General features: G+C 41.8%; 1 protein-coding gene across 6 annotated transcripts in view; it reads right to left on the bottom strand.

The window, feature by feature from the left end:
* Crim1 (cysteine rich transmembrane BMP regulator 1) overlaps positions 1-25,077 on the bottom strand; it is a 180,212-nt gene that overhangs the window by 77,676 nt on the left and 77,459 nt on the right. For 4 of the 6 annotated variants that reach the window (XM_040271150.2, XM_021734081.3, XM_021734082.3 and 1 more), the window contains 2 exons: positions 24,393-24,635; positions 23,201-23,321 (listed from right to left, as the gene is read on the bottom strand). The exons of 1 other annotated variant lie outside the window; for it this stretch is intronic. In XM_040271150.2, the coding sequence (XP_040127084.1) occupies positions 23,201-23,321; positions 24,393-24,635 (364 nt within the window). The remainder of the gene's footprint in view (positions 1-23,200; positions 23,322-24,392; positions 24,636-25,077) is intronic. One more of the 6 variants, XM_021734083.3, reaches the window with a different exon arrangement.

Below are 25,077 nucleotides of genomic sequence, written 5' to 3' on the forward strand. Positions count from 1 at the left end.
GACAACTCAGGGCCATGGTTATGTGCACACATGCTTGTCTACACGTCAGTGGTACTGGGAGGGGCTGAGGTGCTGCTATTTGATATGCAAGTGTTTTCCAGAATCATTTCTGATTTTATTTTCAACAAGTCATCTGCTTTTCAGATTTTTATTGTCAGTATGGTTATCTCTGGAAGCACCTTCATCTCGAGCAACATTTAATTTATAAATGTGCAGAACAGAAAGAGACCAGAATGACGGGCTCTTAATCAATAGAGGGTACAATGTCAGAAAAAGGAGTCAGTGACAGCTACGTTGGAGGTGGGAAGTCTTAATTTTCTGGATCTTCTAGGTTATCATATGTGCATTTATCTCTCCATACATGAACGAGGTGTCAAATGCATGCAAGCTGGCTGTGCTGGCTCTCAACCTGAGCTTCAACTCTGTTATGAAACCTGCCTAAACACAGAAACCTGGTGAGTATGGATGGGGAATATGAGGAGACCAAATGTCTTAACTGCTACAATGAAATAGGAGACAGGAAATGAGATGCCCAGGGCAGCTGAGTGGCAGCATGCAAATCATGCAAATATAATACAAGGAAGAAGCAGCTAAACTGCAGTCCTGGGACTCCCCTGGGGATAGAATTGTGGGTCAGAAGGTGGAGAGAATGAAGGAGGGAGTTCCTGGGTTCATAGGGGTGAAAGGAAGGCATTCTGGCAGAAGAGCTGGTATTCAGGTACAGGGGTTTTGGGGGGTAAGGTCAACATCAGGGGAGATAACACTCCCAGCAGGAAAGAACTATTAGCATATTCATTAATTCTGCTACCTTTCCTTCTTATTTAAGTGATTTGATTCATTCTCCTATAATTCTTTGGATCTTTAGTAAATTAAAATATGCTTGTAGTCCTCAAGTATCTTAATAATCAGGCCCAGAGATTTAATGACATTTAAACTGTTAAACAAGAAAGGAAAAGAAGTTAAAATTTGCACCAAAGACCAAAGCCACTGCAAACTTATGAAGGATTCCCCCACCCCCCATGCCCACCTTCCATGTGACGTGATGGTTAAGGTGGATTTCTGGGAGCACAGAGTGTTAGTTAAGGTTTTGCTGGAATGACATTTCTGCTTATGGTTCAAAATAAGTGTCTGCCTATTTAATGTGAGCAGAGATGGGCCACGGCTTTGGAATTCACTGTATTCCTGTAGGACAATCACCTTCTCTGCTGAGTAACTGTGATCTGGGCCTTCAACACTTGGTAAGGTTATCCCAAACTCTTTCACACTTATGTACCTAGCCACTGCAGCTGTACGCACATAATCTTACCACTGTGATATAATAGTAATAATATATTAACATTTGTTGTACTTGCCACTCTCTAGAACTTAGAATTCTTTAGGGTTTATAAATGAATCGGGCTAGAACATTGAGAGGCTACACCCTGATTTTAGTACCCAGATGTGGTTATAAAGAAAGCACCCACAAGAAAAGCTGACTAATCTTTTCTTAACACATTTGATTCACACTGTTGCCTGCCGATGTGTTCCAGGGAATCGTTCTAATTTAAACACCAACAAGCACGCAATCACCTGAAAAATACTTCTTCAGATGTTGTCTTTTAATAAATACTTCAGCCATCTTCCCTGAAGGTACCTGTCTTAGGTTCTCTGTTATGCTGTGGGAAACCATACCATGCTGAAATTCAGGTCCAAGTTTGCCCAATGTCTGACTTATTTCCCAACCTCCATCATTTTCTATAGACCCACACCAGCAGCTTGCAAAAGATCTAAAACTATGCACAACTGACTATTAATCCACTCAGAAGGCAAAAAAAAAAAACTTTCTAAGCACAATTTTCACTTCTCAATCAAGAACATAAATATTAAAGAGTGAAAGAGTTGTGTCAGCTGGTGTGCTCCTGACTTCTGTCCCCTTCTCTACTTGTCCTTTGCAAGTCCCCTCTGTCTGCTCCCCTATTTTGACTTCTGTCAGCTTCCTCTGAACATGAAATTAGTACCTTAATGAAGAAGGAACTTACAAAAGAGCTTCAAAAGGTAAAAAAATCTAGACTCAAGCCAGATATCTATTTGGCAAAATCAGATTAGGCTGAATTTTAAGAAACTGCTCTTTTTATTTCAGCATACAGAAATTAATAAACATAATGCATCACATCAATAGCCTTAAAGACAATCACATGATGACCTCAATAGATGCAGAAAAAGCACCTGACAAAATACAGCACCCACTCATGTTCAAAACACTAGAAAAAACTAGGGACAGTCAGAATATACCACAATATTGTAAAAGCTATCTATGCTAAGCCCAGGGCCAACATCATTCTAAATGGACAAAAATTGAAAGCATTCCCTCTAAAAACTGGAACAAGACAAGGAACCTCTTTTACCACTTCTATTCAACATAGTCCTTGGAACTCTAGCCAGAGCAATTAGGCAAAAGAAACAAATTAAAGGGATATGAATAGGAAAATTAGAGCTCAAATTATCCCTATTTGAGGACAACATGATTCTGTATTTAGAAGACCCAAAAAACTCCATCAGAAAACTTCTAAACTCATAAATAAATTCAGCAAAATAGCAAGGTATAAAATTAACACCCATAAATCAGTTGCATTTCTATACACCAATGACAAATCAGTTAAAAGAGAAATTAGGAAAACTATTCCATTCACAATAGCCTCAAAAAATAAAAATAAAATTTGGGGGAATCAATCTAACACAAGAGGTAAAAGACCTCTACAATGAAAACTACAGAACATTAAAGAAAGACATTGAAGAACTTAGAAGATGGAAAGATCTCCCATGTTCATAGATAGGCAGAATTAATATTGTCAAATGGTCAAAAGTGCTAGATTTAATGCAGTTCCTATAAAACTTCCAATGACGTTCTTCATAAAATTAGAAAAAAGCAATCATGAAATTCATTTGGAAAACTAAGAGGCCCAGAATAGGCAAAGCAATCTTTGCAAGAAAAGTGAAGCAGGAGGCATCACAGTACCAGACGCTTAAATTCTATTACAGAGCTATAGTAACAAAATCAGCATGGTATTGGCACCAAAACTGACATGAAGACCAATGGAACAAAATAGAAGACACAGAGACAAACCCATATAAATATAGTTATCTCATACTAGACAAAGGTGCCAAGAACATATATTGTTGAAAAGAGCCTCTTCTACACATGGTGCTGGGAAAACTGGAAATCTAAAATGTAGTAGAATGAAATTGAACCCCTCTTACCCTGCAAAAAATTCAACTCAAGTAGATCAAGGACCCAAACATTAGAACAGAGATCCTGCACCTAGTAGAAGAAAACGTAGGCCCATTTTTTCCATCATGTCGGCTTAAGAACCATCTTCCTTAATAAGACTTCTAAAGTGCAAAGAAGTAAAATTAAAAATCAATAAATGGAATGGTATCAAACTAAAAAGCTTCTTCACAGCAAAGGAAACAAGAACATAAAAACGGAGCCTACAGAATAGGAGAAGAAGTTTTGCTACTTGCACCTCAAATATAGCATAAAAAGATTAATCCCCAGGATATATAAAGAACTAAAAAACTTAACACCAAAAAAAAAAAGCAAGTAATCCAATCAATAAATGGACAAAGAAACTTAACAGGCACTTCACAGAAGAAATATGGTCAACAAATATATGAAAAATGTTCAACATCTTTAGCAATTAGAGAAATGCAAATTAAAATTAAACTGAGATTCTATTCTAATTCTAGTCAAAATGGCAATTATCAAGAATATAAGTAACAATAAATGTTGGCAAGAATGTGGGGGGAAAAGGTTACACTCATACATTGCTGGTGGGACTGCAAACTGGTACAGCCACTCTGGAAAGCAATATGGAGATTTGTAAGAAAACTTAGAATGAAACTACCATTTGACCCAGTTATCCCACTCCTCGGTATATACCAAGAGGATTTAAATCAGCATACTACAGTGATGGTGCAGCAACATCAATGTTTACAGCACCTTAATTCACAATAGCTGAGCAATGGAACCAATCGAGGTGCCCTTCAAAAGATGAATGAATAAAGAAAATATGGTATATATATACATAATGGCAATAAAGAAGAATGAAATTATGGCATCTGCTGGTAAATGGATGAAACTAAAGGCTATCACGCTAAGTGAAATAAGCCAAACCCCTCAAACCAAAGGCTGAATGTTCTCTCTGATATGTAGATGCTAACACACAATAAGGGTGGTGGTGGAGAATAAAAACCATTGGTTTAGACAAAGGAGAATGAAGAGAAAGGAGGGAGGATGGGAACAAGAAAACCAGTAGAATGAACTGGTATAACTTTCTTATGTTCATATATGAATAATGACCAGCGTAACTCCACATCATGTCCAACCATAGAATGGAAAGTTATATTCCATGTATGTATAATATGTCAAAATGTACTCTACTGTTATGTATATCTAAGTAGAACAAATAAAAAGAAAATGTCCTTTTTACAGGTTGACTGACGATGGTCAAATAGCAATTCTGTATAGTTCAACACAATACAACTCAGCTAGATTATCTGGCAGTCATACCTACATTCACTCTCAGAAGAGGGGGGAAACCCCATCATGATCCATATTTGCTTAGGAAATATATTGTATCTATAAATTATGTGAGTCCAGTGTAGTTTAAAGAATTCTTTTATAAGACTTTTCTATATTCCCTGCTTACACACTGGAGGTAGGTATTTTCCTTTGACAGATGGGTGCAGTGAGGCACAGTGCTCCATCAACTGAGCTGAGGTTAAACAGGGTTTCCTGTTCCCTGTGTTCCCTTAGAAGAAACTAGATTCTATTCTAAGTCAGGAAGAGGAAATGCAGAACAACGGAGTATGCAAACTGCATCTTGTCCTCACCACCTTCTCTCTCTTCATTTCCCCCCAACCTTCCCCTTCCCCTTTCCCCAATCCCTGGAAAGGAGCAATCTAGGGAAAGGAGAAGATGCCAGATGGATCAAGGGCAGAAGAAATGGAGGACCACAAGACAGATGCTTAATTCTGCTGAGGCTGCCACTCACATACCCATGCCCAACTCCCTGCTCTGTCTCCCCTAATCCAGGACATGCTGCACCCACAGTCAACAATCTCCAACTACTCTTTGTTCCATTTATCAATGCCTCAGCTCAGCACTCAACACCCTGAAGCCCACATACCTTTCTTTCAAAGCCCTCTCCCAGTATTTCTCTTATGCTGCCATCATTTCTCCAGGCATGCCCCTGCTCGGCTGTATTTCCTCTGCTCACACCAACTAGCTCCTGAACATTCCTTGTCCAGGCCTCGTGCTGATCCCTCTCTTGAGATAACAGCCCCTTCATTGAGCCCCACACTTGTCTGCAGCCCTTCTCTCACTCTAGGAACACGAGTTCTCCGCTGGCCACAAGCTCTTCTGCACGTCTCCTTATGTAAATATTTCTTAGACGAAGGGTTAGAAGAGAGGGATGATACTGAAGAAACGAAATGAACAGACAAAGAAAGGGAGAAGCAGAGTGCTGATTCTATAGGGTGAGCTCAAAAGGTTTCTCCAGGCAGAGCTAAGTACGTGACACTTTGTGCAGAAGTGCTGACGGCCTTAAAAACAAAACAGCTTTATTGAGATATAATTCATGGCGAATGATCCAGTGGTTCTATATCCACAGGGTTGAGCAACCATCACTGGCACCTAAGTTCAGAGCATTTCTATCACCTCAGAATGAAACCCTGCACACACTAGCAGCCAGACCCCATTCCTCCCCCACCCGCCCCCAACAACCACTAATTTATGTTCTGTCTCTGTGAACTTGCCTATTCATATAAATGGAATCATATAATATGAGGGCTAAGGGCTTTTTAACTTCAAACAAGAAGCAACCTGTATTTGCAATTTGCCAGAAAAAAAAAAAATCAAGCCTCCCATGTTATCCTCGGTATTAAGATAATGATCAATCAAAGCACCACATTAATAAATTTTTGCATAATGTAATCACAGCTGCAGCCAGGTGGGACTTGGTTAAGCTGTCTTTTCTTTCCTCGAGTAGGTAATGGATTCACCTTAGTGGGCAGCTGAGTGCCTGAGTGCAAAGATGAACAGCACTCAGAAATCATTAAAACCCCTAGAGGGCACTCACCTCCTTAGGAGGCCCACAGCAGCGTGTCTGCTGGCTGAAAGGCAGTGAGTACAATCCTATTCTTCTCCTTCGCGTCCTTTGCTTCCTGGACTACACAGACAGTCCTGGGCAGGCCAGAAGGCCAAAGTCCTGACTCCTAGGCACAGCATACCAGGTGCTCACAAGTCTGGCCTCTACCTATCTTGTAGCTTCCGTGTTCCACCAGGGGCTCAACACATACACACTCCAGCAACAACGGCAATCTACCATTCACGGAATCCACCCACTCCTGCCTCTTACCACTCCATGCCACAGTTCAGATGTCCATTCAACCTCAAGTCCCTGCTTCTCCTTTGTCCCTGGAGAATTTATCTCACAGCCTTGAAGACCAACACATCCTATGAGGCTTTCTCTGATCAAAAAACAACCAGGATTAATTTTCCATCTTCTGACCTTCAACAATACTCAGGGGTGTCTCACTCTTGGAGTGTGTCTGCTCACCATACTAAAACAAAATCATACTGATCATCCTCTCAATTCCTCTAGTGCAGGGGCATGTCTGACATGTATTATAAAGTTAGGAAATGAATGATAACGACATCCAAACAAAAATTTGGAATGAACTCCCCCCTCCGTGGCTAAAATGTCAGGGGTGAGAGGATGCTTTTACATATTTAAGACTCAGAAAGGTACGGCATTTTTCAAAATCAGCATGTGGAAAGAAAGACAACAGAATTTGTTTTGAATAAGATTCCAGGGTACCACATTTGGGGATTATTATTAGTCTGGGGAAAGACTACAGAATCTGCCCATAACATAAACTCTGTAGGAGAATCCAGGATCCACTTTCTGAGAACCTCATGCCCAAATGTGCAGGGTTTGGGTTGCTATATTTCAATTTGCACTTTTCATTGGAAAAAAATCAAGTAGGACTCATTTTAACACTTCACCAAGAGTGGTGCTTACTAGTACACATTTTCAGTCATTCACAGGGACTCCTTCCTACCTAAAGACCACTGCTGAGGAGTGAGAGACACCTGAGTAAGAGACGGAAAGAGCAACTTATTTATCCAATATCATCATCCACCAGAAAAATATGCAACCACCAGCAAGTCACTGAAGCCCTTGGAGGCTTGGTTTCTCATTCATAAAGGGAGATGCTTGGATTATAGCAACCTTTCTTCCAAGAATAAAATCCTATGGTTGTACTACTGCCATTACCATCCCCACCACTGCTAGAATCTGATCGAAGCACACTGTATTCTATTGCTTCTAGCCTGCCTGTACCCTCTCCTTAGACCCCTTTGCCCTCATCCATGTCCCCCTCCAAACACCTAGACTTCCAGGCCTGGGTCAACATGGGGTCTTTTCCCTGAGGTTTTCTGGGTGATCCCCCACCACCCCGTGGTATAATAATTACATATTTATATTTTTCCCCTATAAAAGAAGATCCTAAGCAATGCAGAAGAATTAACAGCACACCAGAGGCTGATGCCCCTGTATTATGAGGCATGTTTGAGACTCTTTAAAATTTGCCTCTAAGGACTGATGGTTTGTTTTATCTGAACGTCTAGAGAAATTTTAAAGATGCTACATGCTAGAGTGGTTGTTGAAGGAGCCACCTCCTGCTGTTCCTATAGCCCCTTTTGCAAAGAACAGGAGTACTCCTGGAATGTGCCCCGGGGTGCAGGGAGCCACTGTGCTGAAGGCAAATGTTGATCTGATGTTCCCTACAATAAGCTCCCTCTTCAGAGGAGGAAATTCGGAAGCAACTATCAGACTCCTCATCTTCCCCAAGCAGCCCCTTATCTCTCTGCCCATATCCTGGAGGGAAAACAAGCTGCTAAGGCTCTCTGGAAAAGATTTCTTCCAGGACTGGCTTGACTCCACATCGAATGGAGTGCCTGAGTCCTTCCAAAGAGGAGATATCACTGTCTGCACATCCAAAACTACCATTTACAGGTGGGAGGAGGTCTCCCCTGAGTCGGGAAGCCAGGATAAATGAAGCATTAAAATGGCAAAGCACCTGTACAAGGAGGATCCCACACAGTGCATTAACGAAAGCGTGTGTTGGGAATGGAAATCACGACAGAGAAAACACAATTCTATTCTATAAAAAGTAGCTTTGATTTTTAGTTAAATTCTATGTACTTTCTACTGATTAAATTTCTTGCTTCTTTCCAGGAATGTATAAGTTAAAAAAAAAAAAAAGGCTACAAATAAAACATCCAAAAAAGTAATAGGTTTCTCACTGGAGGGTCCAACTACGGAAAACGGCACGCCTCCTGCCTCCCTATGGAAGTTCCTTTGGCTCACAGTTTCTAGCATTTCTCCCAGTGAGAGATCTACCATTGTCTAAACAACTAGGCCTCCTTCACCCTTTCTCAAACTCATCCCTGTGTGATCATATGGTTCTATCACTCAAGGTACCTACAGCATGCACAAGATCACACTTTCCCAGCAGCCATGTCTCCCTTTTATAGTGAGCTACTACTCGGGATTGTGTGTGTGTGTGTGTGTGTATTATATATATACACACACATACATATATATCTATATATATATATATATTTATTTTAAAACCTCTCCCCCTTCAGAGACAATTCCTGGGCTTTCTGTGCTGTTGTCATGCTTTTCTTCTTCGGGCAGGAGGAATTGAAGGATATGCTCCCATGCAGGGACAGGACAAGCTGAGGACAGTTTGGTAACAATTCTTTTGCATCTCCTAATATTAATAATAATGAAACCCACTGTAAGCCCTTAATATAGCAGTCACTACAGCTTTTATATTCCTAGCTTTCTCAAGGGACAAATTATGGCTTCCTCCTCGAGGCTGGCATGGGGCTCAGGAAGTTTCAGGTGGTAAAAGTTCAAAGAAAAATGGTAATAATCTGGAGGAAGATACATGCTTTACGTTTCTGTAATTATTATAAAATTATCTTCTAGAACTACGTCCCGCAGCAAGCAGGTGCGTTGAGAAGAAAGCAACGGCCCCTTCTGGTAAATTACTGCTTTGATGTGACTGGTGAGGAAAAGGGCTGGGGCAGCGCTGAAGGTACTTAATCCTGGCAGCAGGGGAACCAGGTGCTCAGACACACAGCTGAAAACCACCCAGGCCTCCTGTTGGAGTAGGCTCAGGCGGCATCCTGAACCACTCAGTCCAGCCCAACAACCGGAAATGGAGTCTGAGAACGGGAATAGAGGGCTCTCTGCCTCTGCCTCCTCAGGCCTGGGGAAGACACTGGCATCTGCTGTCATGACTGGTGGGATGAGAGGGAGACTGGGCTGATGAAGGGTATTACAAGTGGATGCTTTGGAACACGAAATCAGCTTGTTTATGGACATGTAAATTACTTTCTAACCATTTACTAAGAGTGTACATGCAGCAGACACGAGGCTGGTTGGGGGCTGGGATACACCGGGTCCTGCTTTACTTTAGGGAGTCTGATACATTAACTGCATCAGATACGAAACTGCCAATGAGACTTTTCAGATAGACTACTCAATCCCCTCCCCAGAGCACAGGAAGAACAAACACCAGCAACATCTGAGCTAACTTACTATTTGAAAACCCGAGCACAGCCTCCACTGCCACGGCTGCTGACACTCCTTCAGGCCATCTGGGGCCTGAGCAGGCTCTCAGGCAGATGACTTTAAGCACGCACCCACTTGCATCCATGCAGACAGGCAATTCCCAGCCTCTCAGCCTTGTCATCAGCACCCAGCGCACGATGAACTGCCTCTCATCCTCTGGGAAATGCACCCCAGCGCACCGCTTGGCTCCCGGGCACTCACCATCCAGCACCGACTTCCCTCCCATCTGTGTCCCTGCTCTCCGCAATCTTTCCTACACAGAAAAACCCACCACCTGGACATCACCACAAAATATATCACTGGAGCCTGCTTCTGACACTGACCTGCCTGTCCCTCAGAGATGCTCTTTTCTTGCAGCCCTCTCCGTGGCCCTGGCTACTCCCATGTTGTGACTCTCCTCTCTCAGGCAAACCCTCTCGGTGGCTTTGATTCTAACCCAGTTCCTCAGAGCCAGAGGCTTGCAGAGTGCACTTGGACATCCGAGAGTCTCGGGTTTGAGTTCTGGCCAATGGGAGCCATGTGACCTTGGGACCTTTGACAAGTGATGCAATCCTTTTAAGCCTCAGTTGAACCTCGTGGAAACTGGGGATGGTTAAAGTATCCACTCGTCATAAGACCACTAAGTGGATCAAATTAACTGACACGAGAAACACCTAGGAGAGTGCCTGACATAGCAACACTCGACTCATGAGTGATTTTATGTGACTTAGTTGGGAGAGGCTTCAGAGTGATGTGGAAAAAGCATTTTTGACACTGGTCTCACTAGACCCAGTGGCCCTGGCTGCCCCCCACCCATTTCACTGCCTTGTCCTGGGACTACTGCTCTCAGACCTGGGAAGTCACACGTCCTCTCTGCTAATCACATGGCCCCAGCCTCCCAGCTTTCCTGTTCCCGCTCCTGCTATACTGACTCCTCAACTTCATTGACACTTCTGCTCCAGACCCTTCCCTTTCCTCCCCAGCCTGAGCCTCATCCCAATGGCACTTCTTTAACAAAAGAGACTCCAATCGAGTGTTTCTTTCACTTGAGGCCACCAGCTTCCTAATCACTTTACGTTTACCATCTCTTCTTCCTCCTCCAGTATCTGGAGGGGGGTTGTGAACGATTCAAGGTCTGTGACCTCAGGGGTGGCACGACCGATTCTGTGCAGAAACAAACTCGATGTGGCTATCTATACCTTCACTTGTTCAAGAGAACCTCCATTTTTATGTGAAGCATGCCAATTTTAAAATGTAGGTCATCAATTTAAAGATGCTAAAACAAACAAACAAACAAAAAAACCCCTCATCTCAAAACAAAAAAAACATGTCTGAGGATCAACCTGAGCCCTGAGGCTTCCAACTGCCCCTTCTACTTCCTCTGGGCTGAGGGCTGCTGGGGAAGAGTGCCCTCTTGGCAGAGGCCATTCCACATCTTCCACACTGAAGCCCCTCATTGTGCCTTACAGGCCTCCATTTATCCACAAGGAACATTTCTTCCAAGAGGCTTTCTCTCACTCAAGGCACAAAGATAAATGACTCATGTGCTGAGGGAGGGGATGTGGGTGGACCGTCTGTGAAGTGCCCAACAGGTAAGAGGGAGTGGAAACAGACGGAAGGCATTCCAAATAGAGGAAAAACTTCAGATTTTACAGAGGCAAGAAAAGAATAGAGTGTTTAGTTTACAGAAAAAAAGGTTCAGCCCACCACAAACGTATCGTGTATTGAGATGAGGACCAGGGAATATTACTGAGGGACTGGAGGTTGGCCGGAGGCCAGGGTTGGGTAATAAGGGGGCTCTGCATACCATTCTAAGAACATCTTTGCTGGTAAGCAGTAGGAAAGTAATAAAACATCTTAAACAAGTGATGTAGTCTTGCAGTGGGTGGTTATCTGAGGGAAAACCCAACATAGTCATGAATTCCACTTTTCTTGAATCATAAGATAGGAATTAGAGCTAATGTTTTAAATTGCGGGACACATTAAAAGTTAAAAAAAAAAAAATTCAATGACTTACAATAGCCCAGAACGCCCTTTCCTCTTTCTCCATCTGGTGAACTCTGACTCATTCCTAAAGACTCAGCTCAAAAGTCAAATCCGACAGTTTTCCAAATAGGAATTAATATTTCTTTGCACTGAGAACTTTTTGTTATTTTGCATACTTCTCTTTCCAAAAAAATATTAACACTTGAAACTACAATCTTTTTCCATTCTCGCCTTCCCTTAGACTATACACTCCTTCTATGGTGGCTACATTTTTTTTCCTACCAGGTACCCCAACGCTAGGCACATGACCAACACTCAAAATGTTTGTTCCCAGAACAAACCAAGAACACCCAAGGGTTGTGATCCTGGGATCTGCCACACTGTCAATATAATTGAAACAAATTTTCTATTTGCTTGTGCCTGTGGTAGAGAATGACAAGACACAAACATGTTAAGATTGGCCCTTGCCTTCAAATAGTGCAGTCTGCAATAGCCCCCCTTTAGCTATGGTTTCACTTCCTATGGTTTCAGTTACCCATGGTTAGAGCAAACTTCCAGAAGTAAACAATCATGAGTTTCAGATGACTTTTATTACAATATAGTATTACAATTGTTCTATTTCATGATTATTGTCTATCTTGTACTGTACCTGATTTATAAATGTCATCAGAGGTATGTAAGTATATGGAAAATATAGAATATACAGGGTTTGGTATTAGCTGAAGCTTTAGGCTTCCACTGGGGGTCCGGGAACATATCTCCTAAGGATAAAGGTGAACTATCTTAATGATGTAGGAAATCTCAAAAAGACTCCTCAAGAATCCATGAATGAGCTATGGAAATCAAAGTAACTGATCATATTATCTCAAGAGCCATGATATGCGATATCTTTCCTTTTCAAATACAAGCAAAGTTCAGAAAAGATAATTTACAATGCACCTGTCTATGTGGTACAGCCATACAAGACTGAGAAGTCCACAGAAAACTAAGTATCTCCACTTCTGGGTTCTAGTCAAACAGATATAGGCAAATAAAACCCTGGCTTTCTGCAAACTCAGTCAACTTCCATGACGCGGAGCCATATCACTTACATCCAATGTAAAGGCAAAAATCAGTAAATTCTGTAAAATTTGAGGTTGCTTTTTTTGGTATTTCCAGAAAGGTAATTTATTTATTTGTTTGTTTATTTAAGATTTGCTTATTAGCTCTGTAAACAGTTTCACAAAGTGCTTTGGTAGGACTGTCCCGAGTGGTTCTTCTGTTTTCTGCATCATGATGATGATGAGGACGATGATGACACAGCAAATGAGATAGGTGTGGAAAGTCCTTAGGTTCACTATTATTTATGAAATGAGTTCTGCTTTCAAAATTCACTGAAGTCTTATGGAATTCAGTTAAGTTACCATCTTTCAGATGGAGTCAGAGGGCCATGTACAGGGTCTGATGTCCATGACCACTCAGACCAATTTGTAAGCTACTGAGTGATAGCCTTGCTTGTTTTTAGGACTAAAACAAATATAAAATAAGACTAGATAGTGGGTCAAATTCATGGGGGAACACAGAAGGCATAAGGCCCCAGTGCAGCAAGTAGAGGGTTCACACATCTGAAATGCATTATTGACAAACCCAACACTCTACTGGGAAGATAGCTCATCTCTAATGGGCAAGGGCTTTACTTCTAGGAAAGAATATTTCTTCAATCTGGGGAGAGATCCAGAAATAACATGGAATTCCTACAATTATTTTGTTTTAAAAACATCAGAGTTTAATATAGACTCTGGCTTTTTTAGTCATGAGTTGACTCGTTCTTTTGGGCCAAACATTACTGTGACAGAGGGCAGCAGAATAGATGTTCTTTTCTTAGTTGAGAAAGAAGAGCTTCAAATATACTTCCAAATTTTTTTCTGCATGTGTTTAAAAACAAAAAAGAACGCTTCCATGATAGCACATCAAGAGTCAGGAATGTTTTAATTCTGTGCTATGCTAATGCATATTTTACATATTGTATAATTTAATTTTATTTGTCCCTTAAGGCAGCTGGAGAAATTTTCCAAATTAAAGAGAACAACTGAAAAAAAAATAAGCTGAATTAGAGAAATCTGTCTACTAATAGACCAATCTTAACAAATAACTAAGAACACTATTATATAGTGTCATCCGTGAGACAGAATCTTGGAACAGATGGACATGATAATTAATTACAACACTCTTAATTTGATAAAGTCCTTTGAAACTGCATATTCAGGAACAATTTTCACTGGTTAGCCTGAGTGGGCATGATACAAGCAACTTAATTACCTAGCAAAGTTAAAGAGCATATGGGTCTGTAACAAATATTATTTGACGACCTAAAGAACTTAACACTGTCACAAAAGAAAAAGAGAAGGGATCCCTGAACTCTGAGCCCAAACCTGACAGTTTCAAGCCACCCAAGGACACTTCTGGCTTTGATGTATTTGTCTGGTTGGACTGATGTGCCCTGGGCTGATTGTCCCTGACCCAATACTTCCACCTCCTATCACCCTTCTGAAGGCTTCAAACAACAGAATTATTGGCTGGGGCTCTGGAGATAAGAGTTGACTATAGAACCTTGGAAACTCAACCACCTAAGTTTGAATACTTTAGCAAATGGAATGCTAAAGGATTCTGATTCTGTTATTAAGAGCTACTGCTCAGAATTGGATAGATGTTACTGAGCAGAGAATTACAAAATCCACTGAGTTCTCAGTAGGAAGGGAACTGTGTGATCAAGATTGCAACAACAGGAAAATGGGGAAGAGTAAAAAGAATGATCACCTGTGATCACCTGTTGTTCTATAAATGTGTAGGTGCTTTTTGTGGGCCCTGATTTCTTAGTTTGTATGTAAAGCTAGGCATTATATGTAAAGCTAGGCATTATCACTAGATAGCTTTTTCTAAATTCAGTTTTCATTATTTGGTAGAAAGCAAGTCTACTTATTCTCACACACACACACACACACACACACACACACACACACGCTAGTATCACTGCATCTCTATCATGACAACAACATTAATTTGAGTGGGTTAAAAACCAGTTGCAGATAAAGCAATCACAAATTATTAGGTGTTGTGTGTGTGTGTATCTTTTTTTTTTTTTTAAACTTGAAGACGTATTACTCTGTGTATGTGCTTCTTTCATGTTATACTCCAAAGGTCTGGAGCCTTCCTGAAATCAGCATAGTGATATCTGCAAAGTGTGGAGATCTCTCAAGCCAGGGCCATGTTTTTTTCACCACAATATCCCACACCAAGCCCAGTGTTGTCTGTTTTCCATTAAGTCCTCAATGAGCATTAAATTCTTAACTATTTTAAGAATTGAGCATTTTCAAATCTGTACCTTGTTTTTACTCACTGTAGTTATGTGGTCAGATTAATTTTGACTTAACTCAAGTGCTTCTGAAGGGAAGGGCTAACTTGCCAAAGATTCCATTCAGCTAGCCTCATCCAGAATGAGTCAATTTCAGCCTGTGAATTTTGGAACTCCAGAAAGCTTCTTTTCCAACCATCTACATCTATTCACAAGAAACAGTGTGCTAGCAATCTGCCAAGATTCTATTATCATAATCCAACACAGCACCAACAAGATGAATTTTCTTCAAAGTGCAAAGAAACCAGGATTGGGGAATGGTAACTCAGCATTCTAGGTTTTTTTTTTAACTGAAGCCTCAGAGAATAAACACCTCGTTGTTACAGTGAAAGTACACGCATTTCATGACCTTCACTCTGATCATGGACTGTACATTCAACATATCTTTCAGGCACAATGGCATTATCATGCTTCCTTTCATCTTAATTCCTTTCCTGCAGTTACAATGTTTGGAGCTGTTATGATATGACAGGATATGATTGGGAAATTCTTTTCTAAGGTCAATGTCAAGGGGGGAAAAAAAAACATGGCTCAAACAAGAAAAAAGAGAACTTAATTTAGTAGTTTTATTTTAAGAGACATATAAAGAAATGGCCCAATTATAAAGGTAGGAAGCACTCCTCCATAAAAATAGCATGGTATGTGTGAGTTTATGTACAATTAAATGTGAAATACAGAAAAAGGCTATGAGAATATGGAAGGGTTGAATGAAGAGAGAGCAGCAGGGAAGATAGAGAGGAGTCAGAACTTCAGGGAAAATGATGCAGCAACAGGTGGGAGGAAACAAGTATGAATATGGGTTCAGGGTCAGGGAGCAGCCACACACAGCCATGCACTGGCTGATGTCCTTCACACAGGTGGGCAAGTGAGGACCCTCGGGACCACGCACACACCACCCTCCCTCTAACACACACACAGGCCTGCCTGACAGGCAGAGATAGCTACATTCTGTCAGAGCACAAGTTTAACAGAGTACATCCTTATCTTGCGGACTCAGCCTTTGGCCCTATATTCCCAGCTACTGCTAGGTAGAGGCTATTTATAGATTTTTTTTTTTAAAAAAAGGTAACTAGCAATATTCAACTAGCCATTGGCCAATTAGACAATCCATTTTATTAGATTATCACCCAGTTTCACAATCCGACCAGTCAGATTAACACGGCTTAAATCATTAGTTTAGTAGTTTGTGTATTTCACTTTGCCCTAAGTTTTTTTTTCTTTTTAAAGAAAATTTGAATAAAAAGTAATATTAGGATTTTCCTTGGACTCAACCCCTTTCCTATCACTGTACAAACCATATATGGTTCCCTTCTGAGTCCCGGGCATTTCTAAAAATGACCTTCTTCTTTCTTTCCTTGGAATCTCCTAACACCAGTGGCTTGGGTTCCCTCCTCTCTAAAAGGGCTTGGAAAAGCCAAAGTATCTAGAGATAGAAGTTACTTAAGAGTTACTTTTGAGATCATCTCTTCCCCTCCTTCTTTCTCAGATAAGAAAATAGACCCAGATAACATGGATGTCCAAATTCATGCAGAAGCAGTAGGCCCGGATTCCAGCTCTCTAAGCATCCAGTTTGTGTGATGCAGAGAGGAGAACACTTTAGTTACCGAATGGTTTATGCACAGGTCTGCATTTCCTTACAGAGGATAGTAAAGGAAATGTGCAGAATACGTCGTGTCAGGTCCCCTGGGTGGTGGGACTAGGGGCTGGTGGTAACTGAACTCAGGACCTTGGGGGACAGTGCAACCCAATGATCTGTGCTTGCTCAGCCTGGCTCTGCTGCAACTCACTATGCAGAGACCTTCCAGCTCCACATGCTCCATCTATGAAATAGGAGAGTGATACAACCTTCCTCTCCGGTTGAGCTTTATGAATTTCAACTGGAACTGCACTGAAAATCTCAATATATGTTACTTAATTTTTTTGGTGAAAAGAGAACTCACACATTAGTCAACATTTTAGCTAAGAGATAATCTAAAATTTTTAATTACTTTGGAGATAGGAAGTAAAACAACAACAACAGCAACAACGAAACCACACATTTAAGTCTTGATTTAAAAATAAAATGGGATTTTTTGGTACAGAACTTCAGAAAGCAAGAGAGATAAATGTCCCAAATATAGCTGCTAGAAGAGAATCAGGCCCTTTGGTCAGAGAAAAGGCAGGAGCCAGGAGAAAGCTTGGGAACCTGACTTTCCACAGCATACAAAACCCAGAAGAAACCCTATTTTTAAGTTTTTGAACATCATAAACAGAGACTTAATTTATTTCTACCTCAAAATAACTGGCTTGGATTTTTCTCAATAATTTTTAAGAAAGGCATATTTATAGACAGAAGCTGATAACAGAATGTTTTGGAACACAAAATTTAAGACAATCTCATAAATACAGAATGGGTGACTATCAGTAATATTAAGTTCATTCATCCTTTTAATAAAAATATAAAAAGTTACTTATCAAAAGGTATAAGGTTTAAAAAAACCACATTTGACTTACAGTAAAAGTAAGGTGTATAGATATTGTTGTCCAAAATTGTAATTACTTAACGTCCACCCTAAGCCTATATCTGAGAGATGCATGAAGAATGAGAGAGGTAAAGTGAGGACTGTAGACTTAAGCAAACTGAAGCACTGAAGAGTGAGGGGTACAGAGAACACACTTATAATCTGGGAGCTGCGGTTTGGGCTGGGTCACACAGGAGACTGTGGGTTCCCAGATGTACCTACAGCCCAGGTGGGTCAACTCTTCAACCACCTCCGGTAGATCCATTTCACTCAGGCAAGATCAATCACTATAGAGCAGAATTTCTATGCAAGATCCTTCCAAGTTTTGTTTTTAAAAATATGACCTGGTTTCATCAGGTAGATCCTCTGGCATCCCCAAACTCACATTCCCTGTTGTGTGATGAGAGAAAACCCAGTATCTAGAGTGGTCAGAACAGTCCTTAAGCAGAGGAGGTAAAACTATTGGTCAGCTAAATGATGTGCAGAGCTGGGATGGTGCTCAGAGGCTCCTGCCTCCTGAGTCTTCTCCAAGTGAACTGTTGGTTGGCAAATGAGGGAGAGAACAGACTGGTGCTGAGGGACCAGGGAGCTTAATATAAGGTGTCCTGAGTTGCACTTGAGGACACGGAGCCCCAGGGCCAGATGGACATTAATTAGTCTTTGGAAAAGGGTCAGACATCCGTAGCACTTTACCAATGTTTTGTAATCTTAAAATCTAGGAGGCACCTAGTTTGATTAACTATATATTATGGAGGATTAAAAATGGCCACAAATTCCATGCAGCTTCTTCCACCAAGAGGTAGACTCTACTCTCCCACCTTCTGGATAGGGCTTATCCTGTGACTTGGCTCTGACCATAAGAATGTGGCGGAACAGATGTGTGACTTCCAAGTCTTGGTCTCTAAAGGCTCTGCTACTTCCTCTCACTCCTGCCACTGGTGGGCTGCGGGGATCCAAGACCACATGGAGAGAGGCGCCCTTGTAGCCATCCCATTTAACAGACACGTGGATGATATATCTAGTCCCAGCTGACCAGCCAGCTGACCACAAAACCGCCCAGTCAATACACAGAGTCATGAGAAATAATAAACCTTGTTGTTTTTAACTACTGCTTTGGGGGATAGCTTGTTACCTAGCAAAGAATAAATGAAGCATGTGAATTTTGTTAATTTGAACCATGCTGATACAAACAAACAAGTCAGTGAGAAATAAATTCCTATTTCTTGATTTGTTTCCTGGTTTTAAAGATAACAACAGCAACCAAAACCATTGTTATCAAAAATACTGCAGCAGAAAAAGAACTACTTAAAAAAAAAAAAAAAAGATACTGCAGTGGAAGGAGCACAGAAGGCAAAGAAACTGCGCTAAAGACTTAGACTTGCTTTGTCCCTTGTACCAAGGAGCATTTTGTGCAAGTAGTTTCTTCTTTCAACCTAGTTTTCATATCTGCAAATTCCTCATAGAGCTAAGAGTGATGATAAAATAATAACACAAGGGAAAATGCTTTGTAAACAGTAAGGCACATTCCACATTTAATGGGATTGTGGTTGTTACTTATATGTTGCTTAAGGACATGTTTTTCCTGCCCTGCAAAGATGTCAGGTGTGCCAGTGCATATGACAAAGGCTTCTCTGTCATAAATTCCCTTATGCACACAATATTTGTACACATACAAACACCATACACTCTCCTGTAGATACTGTCTCACCCACATGAAGAACAAAAGCATCAAAAACCCCAGGGATGGTCCCAGTTTTCCTTCTTGTTCTGTCCCGGTATACAGCCGAAAGCCACTAATTCTCACTGCTTTCACCCTCTCCAGGTATGAGGAGCTGCCTGCAGGTGACATAATGCCCTAGTGCCAATAGAAAAGATAAAAAGACCTGAGAGGCTCTCTGGAGACCCAGACCAGGTTGAATTAACAATGGTTAAAAGAAAGATGTCTAAAAAAGGATGGAGTTCTTGAGAAGACATACACAAGAGCCAAAGTGAAGGACGAGCCATTAAAGAAAAATTGGAGATACTGCAAGAAAAGAAGGAATAATCTACACATAGAAAGACCTGAGGCAGGAGGGCCAACCGGTGCCATGAGGGACTATACCATGAGAGGGGAGTGTCTGCCACACTTTGGCTGAATGAGAAACAATGAATGAAAACAAGCGGTTAGGGGCCTGAATGGGTGAGACAGTCTCACTGGGAATGGCAATTCCACAGGTGGGAATGGAGGAGGAAGGAATTTAGTCTTTAAGATGGGGGAGGGGCACAAACTCCTTTTCTAACCCGTGAAAATATAACAAATCCTTACCCAAAGGAGTTGTTACTATCACTGAAGGTAAATTTCTACTGCTGAAGTTTTCGACAGTTCACACCATTTGGCCTTCATGTAAAAAGCTTTCCCCCCTGCATTCTCCAATTAACAGCTTTGCTCTCAGAAGGCTCTAAGTTCTTACCAATGCTCTTTATAAATATGCAAGTAAGTGTCAAATAATCACAACAGGAGATTTTATATATTCTATAATGTTCTTTATACCTAAAAATCATGCCCATAAAGACAGAGCATTTGACACAGCTCACAAAATGGCATAGAATGACATGTTTTTTTTTTCTTTTCATTTAAAACACTACCAACTATTACCACACATTAGGATTTCTTCCTTTTATTTTCCATTTTTACATGATTGCTTGGGATTTTATTCTCTTATCAAAGTATAGTCTGTTTATCACCCTCCTAACTATGTGGGAACCCACTTAATGCACTACCCCAGGCTGAACAGGGTTAAGTCATAGCCGGAGCATATTCTGCATTTACAAACTCATTCAGTATTCAAGCATACACGGAGGGAAAGACATAAGTGCTGACCTCCAGAAACATCCTCTGGTTGGTAAGACAAGACTTTATGCATGTAGCATTGGTGCAAGGAAGTGTATGATTAATTGACAGCACAGAAAAGGACGCACTGGGAGTTCTGAGGAGGTGGGAGAGGTGGGGGCTGAAGCACAAGTGGATAAAGTGGAATTTAATTGGAATCCTGCAGGATGAGTGATGTTAGAAAAGGTGGAATGGAGAGATAAAGGTGACTCATGCTGTGAGAGGTGAGGGCAGAGCTTGGAAGGGAAGGTTTCTGCAGCATGGAGGAGCACTGGTTCCTAGGGGGAGGAGGCAGGGGACAGTGCCAGGGGTTCTGAAAAGAGACAGAAGGACTGCCACTTAAAGGTAAGGAGACAACAATAAACTAAAAGTAGTCATTCCTTTTCAACATATAAGTCACCATGGCTGAGAGAGGGTCTGTTAGTTTATCCATTTGCCAATAAATGTAGGTTGACATAGTACATCTCGAAGCTACATACAAACACTCCATTTCCTTGAGAATCACACAGAATGCAAAGACCAAAAAAAAAAAAAAAAAACCAATGATTTCCATGTATTATAAAAGGCACTATGATAAAGAGATAAATGGGGAATTATAAGGGAGCAGAAAGGACTGTGTATATCATCCTTAGGGGCTGAAGACTGGAGACCCTTGAACAGGGCAGAGGCTGCCCAGGTAAAAGAGGAGGGGAAGGCTATTGGGGAAGAGGAGACTGCAAATGCAGACTCAGAGCCAGAAGCGCTAGGAGGGCCCTGATTAGGAGGGAACAAAGCCTGTGTGAGGAGCAGGGGCGGGGATGAGCATGGGTCACTGACTACCTAAAATACAGGAAACCAAAGAGTTGTGAGAACTTACCACTTTGCAAATAATTTACTGTGGGATTCTGAACGACTTCCTTCTCTCTACTTATTTCATCATTAGAGGCACATTTAATGCCGACCGTTCCTCAGCTGAATGCCAAAATCAAAATTGTTTCAATAAAATAAGAACCATCCTAAGGTTTATGGTTATTAGAATCAAAGAAGCATGGGAATGAAAGGAAGGGCTCTATTTGAACCTCCTTTCCAATACCACAGTTCTTCTGAGCATGGCTGGTAGATGCCCATTCAGACAAAAAGAAACTGCTCCAATGCCAGGGAGCTCAGGCGGCCTCAGGAAGTAGCCCAAATCATTACTAAACATCACTAGTTGTGAGGAAGCTTGTTTTTTTTTTTTTTTTCCTTAAACTGAGGTTTAACATGTGTTCCTACAGATTCTATCCATTCAAACCCTCCACTGTGCCTCCCATATGCAGTTGGTACTGTACTGCATTAATAACTGAGTTGAGAGTGGTCCCTGTACCTCATTCAAGGGCTTCTTAGTTAACAACTGGCTTGGCTTTGATTAATTAGGTTCTTCAACATAACGTGCCGCCTCTTCCTTCTCAAGAAGACTTTGAAGGAACATCTGCACTGTTAGGACTGCTCCATTCACCTCCTGAAGTAATTAGCAATAACCTCACAAGTGTGCAGCCTTTCACACCTTTCCAAACATCTTCACAAAGATTACCAAATTCTAATGTCATCAGAAGGTGCTGTACCACTTGAGCACATCATCATCACAAAAAAAATGGACCTGCTGTATGGTATAGTATGAAGGACACTTTGAGAGAATCCTAGGATACCAAAGATCTAACATAGTCTAAGAGGAAAGAAGAAAAAGGTAATTATCAGAACAAATCCTGGATGTCTACTCCAATTACAGATAAAAAAATTGATACTTACCATAACTATGGACCACATATAGTCTCAATTTACCAAACCATTTCTATCACCACACCTACTCATTCAACAAACCCAGAGGCCAAATGCCTAGCACTGGGACTGAACTAAGGGAGAGGAGGTTAGGAAGGGAGTTAAATATGGCATGGTTTTAACAACTGATATTACATGTGCACAACAACTGAAAGAAATATGATGACTTTATCACAAAGATGACTTAGTGGCCTGCAAATGATGGAGGGGAGGTCATGGCAGAGAAGAGGGACAGGCATCCCAGGTGGAGGGAAGAGACTGTAAACCCTGTGGGTCACTACACAATTGCCACAAAAGCAAAAATACAAAGGGCCAGGTCCATGGTGGTATTTTGTGGACTGTTCAGAATATGACCCAGGAACACTGAGTCCCAGAGAAGCCCAGTTCTACACCGCCAAGCAGATGTCTTGCTACGAAATTAGCACAATAGTAGCTCTTCCCCCCAACATGAAGCCAAAGAGAGATGTGTTTGTTATTCCACAAAACATGATAGGAATTCACACACCTCTTTGCCTCAGTAAGAAATGGGCCTGGGTAGATACATGACTCCAAGTGTCAAGGGTCCTGGGCAGCAGCTCTACAAAGCATGCCATGTTTCATCACATTGGATTCACTGTTTAAGCACCTATAAGATCTCTCTGCAGAGAATCAAAACACATGCCTACTCCTGAGACACCTCACTGCCTGCCTCCCTACCTACACAGAGGGGCAGACTTGCCTGTCTAGTTCCCAGCCTTCACAGTGCACAAGCACCCCTACAGGAAGAATCTATGAGGATTAATGATTTAACCTGATGACACCTGGCTTTGATCTGAGGAAAGACCTATGTAAATACCAAGTCATAGTAACAGTTCAGTGATTTCTCCAGAGAAACAGGAAAGTATTAGGTTTCCCAAGGGAAAACAAGCGGCATGCTTGAAACTGTACCTTACATGATGCTAACATACAAGACAGAGAAGAAAGCTTGATGGACTGAGAGCAAACCAACCTTGCTGGCAGAGTACAGCAGCCGTCCGCTGTGAGTCGTACTTGAGTTTCGTAGCTGTCCAGGGGGCACACGGCCTGCTGAACAGAGGGGCACTCCACAGTACTGCAGTCCACGCTGAAAACTGAAAGGGGCAAACAGAGAGGTACCATTTACTGTGGCATCTACTTGCATTCTGGAGTCCCACAATGAAGTATCGACTCTTACAAATTTCCCAAGCTTCCTTGATTCCCAAGAAACCCAGTCCCAGTGCTGGTTATTTTTATTTCAGTAATGCTACGAAACTGCAACCTAGCTCAAATTTCCTGTAGAAAAGGTGGGGACAAAACATTGAAGAGTTAAGATGAAGGCAGAGTTAGACCAACGGTGGTTACGTGGATGGTGATGGTCAGCTGGAGGTATTTCTGCTAGAACAAGTTCAAGAGATGGATAAGGGTAGCTCTGCTTCAAGCATTTACCTACCAGGAAAAATAAAACCAAAATAAAAGAAAGAAACAAATCCAGACCAATCATTAGAAACTTGCAAACAGGAAATCACTATAACCCCAAAGTGTTCACAGACCACATTAGAAATGTTGACACAAGAGCAAGGATATTAGAAATAATGTAAAGCAAGAAACAGCTGAGACATGACAACAAATCAAACGTTGGCAAAGAAGGTGAGTAAATAGTCAAAGATGACTTAGCACATGCCATAAAGTCAAGGTGCTGGATGGTGGGGAATTGGCAAGGAGGAAGACTGGGGTTGAGGGTTTCCCTATAAAATTTCTGGCATTTTGATGGGTATGTTCACTAAAAATAACTTTGTTTTATGTGTGATGACTGCTTTCAAATATAATACTTTGAAGCGACAGGTTTATCTGCAAATGAGGACTCTGACCTTCTCAAGGGGAACGAAGCAGGTAGCCATAGCACCATTAATCTTAATCTCACATCCCCATTAAGCAGACTTAGAAGGAAAAAAAAGAAGAAAAGAGAAAAAGACACACTCCCTCCCTGAAGGTGCTCATGTACCAGTGAATTAACCCTCTGGTTCTGATTAAGGCCAGACGTCAGGCTGCCATTAGCCTGAAGTGGCCGACTCACAGCACATCGGGGAGGAATGCCCATCTTTGTGGGAAGGAGAGGCCGCGGGGAGCTGAGGAGGGATCTGCTACCCTCTGATGCAGGCTGCTGAGACAGAGCTCGCGCGTACCTGGTTTGCACTCATAGAGGTCACAGCACTCTCCCGGCTTCCCTGAGGCTTTTGACACTAGTATGTTCAGGTATCCCGGCTGGCAGACTTTGCGCAGACAGCCCGCAGGGTCGCACACGCAGCGGCTGGGTAAGGGGCAGCACTCCCCGGGAGGAGCATAACCCTCGATCAGAACGGAATCTTCAGGGCAACGTGGAGAGAACTGGACTTCACAGCGGGCCTTGGAGCAATCTGGCTTCTCTTCTAAATGGGAGAGAAAGAATTTAGCTCATGCCCAGGGAAGGGGGTGGGGCACTTTTGTCAGAAGCACAGACAGTCCTGAGGAGCTATTTACTATCCAAAGAGGAGGGCCGAGAAAGAAACCTGGTAAAAACCCTTTGACTTAGTTTTGCCAACCAGGACACTGGAATAGGAGCCTTGAGTTCCCTTCTCCTGCATCTTCCTGCTCCCTCATGTGGAACCACTGAGGTCTAGTGCAATGCCCCAAAGAAAGAGAGGTGAAGGGAAGATGCACCGTGACAGACATGGACGCAGTCATGGACTGACAGACACATATTTGAATTCAAGAGTTTTAAGGGTTCTTCTCCGAAAACACGAATGGTTGGACATCAAAACAGACCCACACAATTGAATCTTGGCTTCTTCAGAGACCGTGAACAGCGTGCATGACCATCAACATGGAAGA

This window comes from Ictidomys tridecemlineatus, chromosome 12, assembly GCF_052094955.1.
Source record: "Ictidomys tridecemlineatus isolate mIctTri1 chromosome 12, mIctTri1.hap1, whole genome shotgun sequence".
Taxonomy (NCBI): domain Eukaryota; kingdom Metazoa; phylum Chordata; class Mammalia; order Rodentia; family Sciuridae; genus Ictidomys; species Ictidomys tridecemlineatus.